The 12,275-nt window shown below is 40.0% G+C and overlaps 1 protein-coding gene across 5 annotated transcripts in view; it reads right to left on the bottom strand.

The window, feature by feature from the left end:
- Positions 1–9,581: 9,581 nt before the first annotated feature.
- The window catches only part of LOC113163630 (diacylglycerol kinase zeta-like), a 79,332-nt gene continuing 76,638 nt past the window's right edge, over positions 9,582–12,275 (bottom strand). For all 5 annotated transcript variants that reach the window (XM_026362396.1, XM_026362397.1, XM_026362393.1 and 2 more), the window contains one exon: positions 9,582–12,088. In XM_026362396.1, coding sequence (XP_026218181.1) covers positions 11,972–12,088 — 117 coding nt within the window. In that variant the 3' untranslated portion in view covers positions 9,582–11,971. The remainder of the gene's footprint in view (positions 12,089–12,275) is intronic.

Here is a 12,275-nt window from a genome sequence, read left to right as displayed (position 1 = left end):
TCTCCCAAACCAGTTAATTCTGGTTGCATTTAGCCCCGTCCACCCCCCACACTCAAAAACACACATCGACCCACAGACACACATTCAAGCTCATGCACAAACTTCAATGAGCTGAGTCATGTAATTGGACTTGAATCACATTTTTTTTTTTTTTTACTTTTCTTGTTTCTTTTGATGATTGTCTCTGCTTTTATCTCATACCAATAATTTGGAGTTGAGGCATCATGTTAGAGTTTCTTTATTTCAAATAAAAACAGAAATAAAACTGCTTGTTGGTATTTAAAGACTAAAAGGCAACTACGAGCTCAAACATGACCCATAACCATCAGTTTCCAGCGTGGAGACGTGGAACAGTGGGTCCACAACAAGTTGCTGCTGTAAACGTAGATATTCCAAGCTGTGCAGGAGATAATGCAGTTTGATTAAGCTTTGTGAATGAGCATAAGAGCAGTTGGCAGGGTGTCATAGTCTTGATCAAAGACACCAAAATAAGCCTGAACCAACGCTTTAATTATTCATGGGAAATTAGATTGCACTTGTCAATGGAGAAATGAATAGAGATTTCACAGGAATAAATTCAGCAGCTTGCATTGTACTGTTTCTTCTTTTACTCCTTTCACAGAACCAGAATCTAAAATCAAGGTGTGCAGCTTTGGCGTTTCATTCCATCGACTCTGAGTAGGTCTTATTTATCATAGATAGAACCACACCTCACAAGGTAAAGATGAATTTGGAAAAGTAAAGTGGGCAACGTTGACTTTTAATTTGCTGCTAATTTGTTGCTCTGTATAGACAGATATAGAATTACAGTGGCAACAAAAAGTAAGTGAACAATTAGCACAATTTTTAGATAAATTAGTCATGAAATGTGATCTGATCTTCACTAAAGTCACAAATAACAAACACAACATTTCAGTCATGATCTTCCACGTCTTCATACAACACATCTACTGATGTCGATGGAAAAGCCTGGAGTCCAATCAATGAAACAACAGCCAGGTTCTTAATTCATCTCCTATTCCCTGCCAGTTGGTGCTTAATAACTGTTTTAATCTAGTTTAATCTCACCAGACAGCGTTTATAAATATTTAAACCTCACTCTGGGTTGAACACGGCTCCGTGAGCCTCCGCACATATGCCAACACGGAGACAGGACTGTGCTGTTTACTGAGCAACATGAAGGAAACAGGTCGGGATGCTGCAATAATGTAACAACCTTCAAAGGATGAAACTGTTCATTTTTCTGGCACATGGACAGTCGGTACAATGGAGGCGATGGATTCCGTCAAACACACAGCACTTGGATTTAGTTTTACGATCATGGGTCAATATGTCCAACACTGCAGAGTTCATGCTATCAGGTGTGTTTTGGAGGGCAAAAATAAGAACTGTTCACTTGGGAACTCACCAGAGCTTCTTTTTGATGAATTAACTTAAACGTTCTACGTTCACTTCTTCAGAATGTTTTATTGTTTATACAACACCAATGAAATGAGCATTACAAACTTCAGTCCCAGACCGGCACACTACCTGCACTTATCTCTAAAAAAAAAACCTGCACCCAGCCCAGCTCATTAAGATATTAAGTAGGACTAGTTGGATGACTGGTCTGGTGATACCGTCCCATTCAGATGTGCAAAACACTCACACAGTCAACTCCGAGTTTGATGCTACATACATATAGGCTACATATCTGTCAGGGAGCTGCAGACTCAGTTAATGATGAAAAATAATATGATGATTAAAGAATGATGCTGAAATTGTGTGTGGTTCTACTTGTGCCCAAACCTGTGATGTTAAATTAATTAATATGTTTTTAACCACATTACAAATCTATTTAGTGGGTTACCTGCGGATACCCGAACCGGTGCAGGAATCCTATTGGCTGACGTCATTCACGCTCTTCGGGATGTGATGTGCCAAGGTCTGCACCTGGCATTTGTGTTGTTACTTCTCAGTGCAAATTGGCAAACTGGTATTTGTCTGCTTTGTTCGGTGAGATAATTATAAGAGAGGAAATGTCAGACGTACTTGATCCATTCAAACAGCCATTGATTGCTGTGATCAATAGTCCCACTGTGTGGATGATAAGCTCCTGTATTTAAAGTGGAATTTAGCAGTGACATGTTTTTAAAAACACCACCCTGAATGGTGATTAGCTGGGGAAAAAAGTGCAGCAGCGTGCACGTTTTCTGAACTGTATAATTAGTCCTTGACACAAAGAATGAAACCTAAACCCAAGAGTGTGTCAGTCCACTGTAATAGTACTCGATGATGGCAGTTCCAGAGTAATCAATGAGAGAAGGATATTAGCAATACACGCCGCTTAATCCGAGGAAACAATACAGCTGCTCATTAAATATATCAACAACAAGACAAAGTGATCAATAGATTCGATCCGGGCGGAGCGGTTGAAATATCATACTGATTGGGTGTGGAACGTGAACAGAAGAGCGACCAGCTTGGTAATCTATTGCAATTCTTGACAAGTCGTAATTAAACCCATTTCTCCTGAAGGTGAGTGTCCACAGGGTGACAGGCAGGATGAGGTCTCTATAGTTTGAAGCTAAATTATTAATGCTGCACCGGCCAACAGGTAACAACTCAGAGACGAGGTCAGAGGACGAAGGACAGAAGATGTCCTAAGAAATGGCGAGGACATAAAGTGTCTACATGAGTGGGAGAAGTGAGAAGCATTTAGGAGTGCAGGTTGAAGAAAGAAGCTGCTTTAGAAAACAACAGGTTGAGGAAAACGAAGATTTTCAAGCACAAGTTCATGAACAAAAAGACAGTGGAGCCACAGTTTAGGAGAAGAAAGTTTAACAAGGAGCAGCATTTGTTTCCTGGTTTAACAGATCTGAAGTCTGGGGCTGTGGCTTGGGAAGAATATTTCAAGTTCAATTACAGGATTTATTTATTTATTTTAATTTACAGAAAAGGCTTTTTTCTGGTTATTAGGGACATGTTTACTGTATGTAGGACTAAACAAAGCTCACACACACTCCCAAGCTCAGTCTCCTCCAGTCCACTTAGTTTGCATGAGATTCATTCGAGTATATTATAGTGTATTATTATACTGTTTGTATACACGTGTTTGTCTGTGAAAGCATCTGATCAGGGATCATTTAATGACTGACTGATGAGTCAGTTCTATTTGAGCTAAAGTAGCATAAAAATGATAATAAAGTGCAGTGTAGACACTGGTAATGTTGATGACTCTTTGAGCTGGAAACATGTTTTTAATGGAATATACAGTAGGTCCATCATCAGCAAACATTAGTGCTGTGTTCCAAAGACATGTGCGCTGTGCTGATTCATGTAATAGGCTGATTCAAATATGCTTTTTATTATGTTAGTACAAACGAAAACTATTAAAAACTGATTAAAGATGCAATAAAACTTCCTTCCTCTGAAAAGCTGAGTATCTGCAGCATGGGTTCAATTATAGACTTGAAAGGAGCTGAAAAAACAAAATACTTTAAACAATACTCAACCTGATGCTGCTGATAACACGAATGTACCCGTCTAGTCCAGATCTGTTCCACATGTGCCTTATAAATAAGGTTTCTGCAGAACCATTAACTGTTTATCCTGCGGGGAGCGTCGCTGTGGAGCTGGACTCGATCCCAGCAGTCTGTCACAGAGCTGAGTCCGACATCGTGAGTACCATATGATACCACCTCATATCCAGCTCAAACTCAAATAGCTTTAGTTTAGAGCACAAACAGAGGAATTAGCCTTGATGTTCCATTACGTTTGGAGGAGACTAATTACACCCATGGCACCACATGAAACCTATTGGAGACTTTTTTTTTTTTTGAATGACGAGTTTAATGCTGCTTCCCTGTTTAAATTGTAATTCTTAGTCCTTGACTAAGGTTCTTTAACTAGCGTGCACCTTTCTACTACTTCTTATCTCACAGTTTTTAGCAGTGACAGTTCTGCACATCTCTAATAAATAATCTCGCCTGTCTTGCTGTCACTTGGACTGAACAGCGGGTGAAAGGTGCTTTCCCCAGCATCAGCTGTCAGCTTGGCCTCAGCGTGTTACACGAATTAAGAAGGAAGAGTGAAGGATACTGTTTCAGGGAATTGACCTGGCAAGAAATGTAATTCCTCCTGTTGAGGCTGCTATAGACACGGACGATGAATAAAACATAATGAGAATAACATTAATAAGAATAATACAGTAAGCACTACTGCAATAATACTTTATGTATGTGTCCAGGTGATATAGTGATATAACCAGTCTATTAAATGTTCATGCACAGTAGTTGCGATTTAAGTTGTAGCTTAAATTCTAATTTTCTTTCCAGTGATTTAATCCTTTTCTTTAAGTTGTCGTAATTTCTCCATCTTATTCAGCTGCAGCCCTGACCTGGGTCAGCAGCTAAAGCTTTTTCACAGCTCTACTTTTTACTTTATGCTACATATAACTAAAGACACACGCGTTCAGTTAAGAGTGAGAGCAACCTTAGGATTTCAGTCATGTCACCATCCAATCCCACTGCTGGATAAAAAATGGTATTAAATGCATTATACTTTTATATAAACTTTTAAATGCTCGCAGAATTGACACAATATACTTTAGGATGGACATTTATTTTTTCTGTTGTTGATGAAATACCTTTGAATGTAGTAATTTTTCTGTCTTCTCCAATAACAGCCTGCTGCCTGAAGCATGCTGGAGTGTTTCTCTGAGAGTTAGTATCTACAGTAATATATAAAGTGATTCATTTTTACTGCATTAAGTACGAGTGGAACTTTATACCATGGTCATACAGGTCTTACAAATTTGTATTACAGTGTATTAGTTGAAAGCAAAGTGCTGAGGGCCACAAACTTAATTAGATTTTTACATTATTACACTAATAAAATGTTAGTAAGTAACCTTTAACATCAGCAAATTATTTTATTTTAAGTCCAAATCATTTGAATTTTACATTTTCATCCTATTATCCCCTCCAAAAGTATTGGAACGGGGAGGCCAGTTCCTTTATTTATGCTGTAGACTGAAAACATTTGGGCTTATTTACGTTATTAGTAGTATTGTATATATATATATACACAGTGAGGGAAAAAATTATTTGAACCCCAGCTGATTTTGTAAGTTTGCCCACTAACAAAGAAATGATCAGTCTATAATTTCAATGGTAGGTGTATTTGAACAGTGAGACACAACAATGACAAAAAAAATCCAGAAAAATGCGTTTCAAAAAGAGTTATAAATTAATTTGCATTTCCATGAAGGAAAGAAGTATTTGATCCCTTCGAAAAACGTGCTTTAGTACTTGGTGGCAAAACCTTTGTTGGCAATCACAGAGGTCAGCCGTTTCTTGTAGTTGGCCACAAGGTTTGCACACATCTCAGGGGGGATTTTGGCCCACTCCTCTTTGCAGATCCTCTCCAATGTTTGGCAACTCGAACCTTCAGCTCCCTCCACAGATTTTCTATGGGATTAAGGTCTGGAGACTGACTAGGCCACTCCATGACCTTAATATGCTTCTTCTTGAGCCAGTGATTTGTTGCCTTAGCCGTGTGTTTTGGATCATTGTCATGCTGGAGTACCCAACCACGACCCTTTTCAATGCCCTGACTGAGGGAAGGAGGTTCTCACCCAACATTTGACGGTACATGGCCCCATCCATCCTCCCTTTGATGCGGTGCAATTGTCCTGTCCCCTTGGCAGAAAAACACCCCCAAAGCATAATGTTTCCACCTCCATATTTGACAGTGGGGATGGTGTTTTTGGAGTCATAGGCAGCCTTCCTCCTCCTCCAAACACAGCGAGTTGAGTTGATGCCAAAGAGCTCGATTTTGGTCTTATCTGACCACAACACTTTCACCCAGTCTTCCTCTGAATCAGTCAGATGTTCAGTGGCAAACTTCAAACGGGCCTGTAGATGGGCTTTCTTGAGCAGGGGGACCTTGCGGGCACAGCAGGATTTCAGTCCTTCACGGCGTAGTGTGTTACCAACTGTTTTTTTGGTGACTATGGTCCCAGCTGCCTTGAGATCATTGACAAGTTCCTCCCGAGTGGTTCTTGGCTGATTCCTCACCGTTCTCATTATCATTGAAACTCCACGAGGTGAGATCTTGCATGGAGCTCCAGACCAAGGGAGATTGGCAGTTAATTTATGTTTCTTCCATTTGCGAATAATTGCACCAACTGTTGTCACCTTCTCACCCAGCTGCTTGGCGATGGTCTTGTAGCCCATTCCAGCCTTGTGTAGGTCCACAATCTTGTCCCTGACATCCTTGGAAAGCTCTTTGGTCTTGGCCATGGTGAAGAGTTTGGAATCTGGATTGATTGATTGCTTCTGTGGACAGGTCTCTTTTATACAGGTAACGAGCTGAGAGGGCTGCCAATGTCAGCTCGTTACCTGTATAAGATCCACCTGGGAGCTAGAGATCTTGCTGACGGATAGGGGATCAAATACTTATTTCCTTCATGGAAATGCAAATTAATTTATAACTCTTTTTGAAACGCATTTTTCTGGATTTTTTTTTGTCATTGTTGTGTCTCACTGTTCAAATAAACCTACCATTGAAATTATAGCCTGATCATTTCTTTGTTAGTGGGAAAACTTACAAAATCAGCTGGGGTTCAAATAATTTTTTCCCTCACTGTATATATATATATATATATATATATATACTGTATATTATATAGTAGTATTTATTACGAGCACGTGATAAACTATATTTTGCGATGGGAACTATATGGTAAAACAAGGCAAAAATCCCATTGGCTTTGCATTGAGGGAACTGGGGTGATCTTAAAAATGTAAATTAGTTTATGGACTGACGGCGTTCATTCGTACAATGGGACTGTCTGGAATGTTTGGAGAGGGTCCATTGAAAGTCTCTGCGAGCAGCTGGAAAGCTTTGGAAAGGTCTTGAGGGAGTCCACAGAGTACAACTGAGAATAAGGGATATGAAGGTCTAACCCTCTGTGCGGCAGCACAGCTTGAACAACAACAACAGTCTTAGCAGCATAAAACGTAAAGCAGAATTGTCCAACAGTTCAACTCGATGTTGTTAATTTCTCAACAATTCAGACTCACACTTGAACTTTTCCTCTAACAATCTAACGTGCTGTACGTGCTGCTTCTTCTTGCAGCATATTGCAAGTTGAGTTTCAGCCCAGTATAAACAGAGCCAGTCTTGACAGTCATGACCTCATTACACATTTCTTTTCTATATAAAGTCCAAAACAGGCCTTCCTGTTGAACTCTTGAAAACCTGAAGTGCTCGAGTGCTCTTAGTTGAGAGTCTGTGAGCATCCAGTTGAAGGAAGACCTTCTAAAGCACTTTGAAGAAGGCTTTCATTGCTGAGGCTTAACGAGGTTCATTACATACATCCCAGCCATTAGGAGTGCACATGAAGAGGCTGTGTGTCCCAAGTTACGGAGCACTTCAACACCCTCCATCACTGGTCCAACAACGGCTGGAGGAGCAGTGGCATCACCTCAGTCAACACTGTAAATGCCAAGGACAACTTGTTCAAGCTGCCACTGAGCAGCTGTAACTTTTACAATGTGATAAGTCTTCAAACACTGCGCTGTGTTGAAAAATTAACATGTGCTCACAGTGTTTAAATTGTAGAGACATCATTATACAAGTTTAGGTGGTGAAGTAGAGTAGAATCTAGGCTGATGAGAAAGTTATTAGTTTTCAGATACGTGTGGACCCACTGTATGTGGTCAACTGTGAGGATGGATGTGTTAAAGATATAGATGTATATAAGCTAAATAAAATAGGAATTAACGTTATATGACCAGTCTGGATGGCGTGACAGGGTTTGTCTGTTGTTTCTTTACACTAGGCAGCAACATTTAGTCCATATGTTTGTGTTTGTTTCTCCTGGTAATCAGGACATTTTTGGGAACAGACTCTTTGGTTTGTCGTTTTGGATTTGCTTCACCTTCTCTTGCTCCAGTCTGGTTCACACATGCACCTTGATTAACATGGCATAAGGACTAAAAACTGATTGCAGACTGTGCTTCAAATATGACTCAGTGTGCCAGTGTTGTAGAACTGACAGGTGAGGAAGAAGACAACCATTGAAGTCCCAAAACAATTAAACCAGCTGTTCTAAGGAAACACTCCTGAGAACACCCCTCCCCTCATCCATAGTCTGTCCAGTTATCACTCCTCCATCAGAATAAAGGCCTACAGTCTTTAAATGTTGCCACCACAACGTTAAATGAATGTTCACACCGAGGTAGAGAAATATAGCGAATATCAAAATAATGTGTGGACTCAAATTGTAGCTCGATTTCAGAATAGATGGTACGATGCAGCTCTTAGTGTAGTCGATTCGGTGCCTGAGACAGCAGGGAGTGATGACACTAAGAGTAAAGAGATGCCAGGCCTTCCAGGTAAACGGTACTGCCTGCAGGGGCCATAGGAATCACCTGCTACCATTGTTATGGCCCCTGACAGCGTACAATGTACCTATTTCTAAGACAGAGGAGCTGGAGAGCATGTTTAGCATTTCACGTTTGAATGTGGCTGTGAGCCACATGCTGCCTCAGCAGTGTGGTCTTGTGCGGAGAAGGGATGATGGAGCTCCCTATAGCCACTTTAAAAGAGGAGTGTAAACGCTAGATAGGAGATGACGGCATACAGCACCTACAGGCTCTGCAGGAAGGAAGAGGAACACGAGGGAGGCCGTTTTGCAGGCTCAGGAAGCGCTTACACAGCGATACTGTAGGGCAGGTACAGAGTGAAGGTGGTGGGTTTGGTCTAGGCACTTAATGTTTGGAGAAAAGCAACAGCGGGCGATATGAGGAAGCTGGCTGTAGAGACAAGAAGATACAAGAAGATACACTAGAAAGGTGATACTAAACCATTGTAACATCCACCCAGCAAACTAAACACAGTAAAGGAACGGACAGATATCACCACTGTCACCACCCTTTTTTCCAAAGACTAGTGAATGAGACTGGGACTGCCTGTGTTCTGATCCAGCTTCACACCCATATGATCATTTTTTATGTTGACTTCACTGTGTTAGTGTGTAACCTTATAAGAAAAAACATTCTCAATGTGTAATGTCAAATATACAGAAACTGTTTATTTCTCAAAAACAAATTATACAAATATCAAACAACATAAAAACAAGTAAAGATTAAAAAAAAAAACACATCAAAAACAATGAAAGATTTCAAACTAGATTGGCCATAGATGTAAGTTTTAAAAAACAAAAAGGAAAAGAACCTGCTATTACAGCAGATGAATTTATTGTCAATGCAAAGCTAATCTGGAGACACTAACGCAGTGCGAATGCAGAAATCCACATGCAAAACCATAAAAGTTAGTGAAATTAAGTCCTTTTGGTTTGTTATTCTATTCTATTCTAATAATTTACTGTACAAAGTCTAGCTAGAAATCATTCAACCCTGAAACTCTTGGCAAACACAAACTCTTTTCTTTGGACTATGAATAAAAATGGGTTGGAGATCACTTGCTGCACAGAATTTGCTTTTCATCAAAGCAGCGTTCAGATCTTCAGTTTGCATCTCAGAGTTGGCTCCAAATACAGAGGAGAGGTTCAGCTGGTGGTCGCTCCCTGCTCCAACATCACCCACCTGGCCAACATGCTGAATGAACACATCCCAGGAAAGAACTGGTCTCAGGTAAACCTGTCTGAATAAGTTAGGTCACCGTAAACTGCCAGTCGTGTGGCAGAGTGAATAAGAGACGTTTGGAAAAAATATGTTTCTTAAAAGAGACATAAGTTTTAGGGAATGTGCAACTGGTGTTAAAACCAGAAAGATAGTGAAGTCTGCCGAATGTATGATTGCAAGAATTCCTTCAAACTCTCATGTAGAGATCAAAGGTTCTACACGTGAACCATCCTCACACATGACAAATCGCTGTCATGTAATGAGTGATGTTGTGTCCAGATGTTGACACGTGCATCAGTATCTCAGCCTTATCCTGGTTTTGTTCACAGAGAACATGAGCAACCTTATTCCACATTACTCTGTGGTTAAAGCTCATGTTTCCGCTTTTGCCTCTCGCTACTTTGCTGTAATTTATGACTGAAGGAAAGGTGTTCTCTCACAGCTCAGCTACACTGTCACTTCTGGACAGATTGAGTTACCTAAGCAGGCGAGGACGGCTGCTGGCTATGCCTTCATAAGCTGATCAGCAGTAAAGGAAGGAAGTCTTCAAATTACTGGCTGCTGTCACTTTTACTTGACAGTGGAGAGTTTCCAGTTTACCAATTAAAATGTGAATAGGACAGAAATCTGAAGTTGGTACAATTAAGTTTGCTACAAAACATATTTACATTTGCAGTATAGAGGGAGACAGTTGTAGTCTAGGTATTAAATCAATTAAGTCAACCAATTAAAGGATTGCAGCAGTCTTCAAGGATTTTGTTAAGGTTTTAATTTTTGACTTTGCTGCAGTGTGCAAAATATCCCAAATTGTCCAAATCTCCAAACTGGTCCTTACACCTGAGCAATGACGAACTCAACACATAACAATATTATTATAACATCAGCGATTAAGCAAACTGTGGTTTGGATTGTTATAACACAGCACTATAATTCTTTGTCTTTAATTAATAAAGTTTTTCTTCACTCAGACACTCCTCTGTACAGACACCAGAGTTTGGATGTTTGATACCAAATTCTGTATAAATAAACTGATCTCTAGAATATGTTCAACAAAATACAGTACAGGAATGTACAACACATTGATAATGTTAAACAGGTGAGGTACGAGCACCCAAAATGTAAAAGTAGAACATGATGATGATATTTATGTTCAGAGAAATAACCAAACACAGTTGGCAATACTGTATTCAGGGTCATATAGCCTGGTATTGGCATTCAAGAATTCTTATGATTTCAGTAATCAATCCTCTTGGTAATACAGGCCACACTAGAGTCTTTCCTAAAGCCCTTACAATTAAAGTGATGAGGGGCCAAAACCCACAGTCCTTCTACGTTCTAAAATGTATTGAATGTAGCCAAAGCTAATATGTGGCTTCAGCAGGCTGAAATTATTAAAGATTAGAGAGTCGGCCCCTCTCACTTTCTTAGGAAGGAGGTGGAAGTAGTTTCTGTGTTTACATGTGCACCTGACAGAGGTTTTAATATAGACTTGAAAAACTGTGAAGCTCTCCTTTAACACTATCACATTGAGTTTTTAACACTTTGGTCAATGTCAAGGTATTTCTGAAGCTTAGAGTCTCATTTCCATGCAATTCGCCGTGGACATTCACAGTCCCCAGAGGATAAACACAAGTGGTTTTGATATGAGTTTCATACCAAAGCCGTCATCAAATGTTAACACTACGCAGACCATTTATTTCATAAGCTCATCTCAAAGAAAAACTTTAATTCTACATTTTGGTAACGTTTATGTTGAACATTGCAGTCTCCAACTGGGCTTTACAGTTATATTCTTAGGTTTTGCTGCATGGCTGTATGAAATAAATCAAGTACATGTTCAGATATTCTAAAACTATGACATGAGAGTGTGCAAAGTAAAAGTTCAATCCCTCAAAAAAAAGAAAATCCTTTGAATTTGGCTGATATGAAGGGGTTTTGAAGAACAAACCTGTCAACGTTTGACTTTTAAATTACTATTCAGAGTCATTGAGGTGTTTCTATTGTCACCTTTATAAGACGGCGCTATTCAAAGTGAAAAATGACATCTCATGATCTTCACCATCATTAACACAAGCTTCAGCCCTCAGTGTAACTGTCATTACCGTCATTGTTTCCATCATTTTAATCACTGCCATGGTCATTATTAAATGCGTGTTGAGATCAGATTTGGCACAGCTGCACTCTCGGTCCTCGCTGACACATTGGCCATAAACAGGAATGTGAGTTCCAGTCCTCCTGTCACGCAGGCATCAGTGAGCTTCTGTCGGGCTAATCGTGATGAAGTAGAAGACAGCGCCTTCTTCATCCACGTCCGATTCATAACGAGCGCGACACTCTCAGACAGCTGTTTCCTGGTCCTCTCTCTGTATCATCTGGTAGTGCTGTCTGTTTTCCAGATAGGCTGCCAGTTCAGCATCATGAGCCTTCTCAGCCCTGTTCTTAGGAGTATCACCCTGAAAACAAGACACAGAAGATTAACAGATACTGTATTTCTATGTTTCACCTCTCTGTCCAACAATTACAGTCCACATAAAGTTGTCCCAGCAGCTACATCAAGACAGTAGAACGACTGTAAGCCCTGCTGTCCATTGTTTTTACTTGATTTGATTTGAACTAATGTTCTGTAGTTTGCATTACTAA

Source organism: Anabas testudineus, chromosome 2, assembly GCF_900324465.2.
Source record: "Anabas testudineus chromosome 2, fAnaTes1.2, whole genome shotgun sequence".
NCBI classification, from domain to species: Eukaryota; Metazoa; Chordata; class Actinopteri; order Anabantiformes; family Anabantidae; genus Anabas; species Anabas testudineus.
Note: the sequence above shows the minus strand (reverse complement) of the source record. Positions and strands in the feature narration are given on the sequence as shown.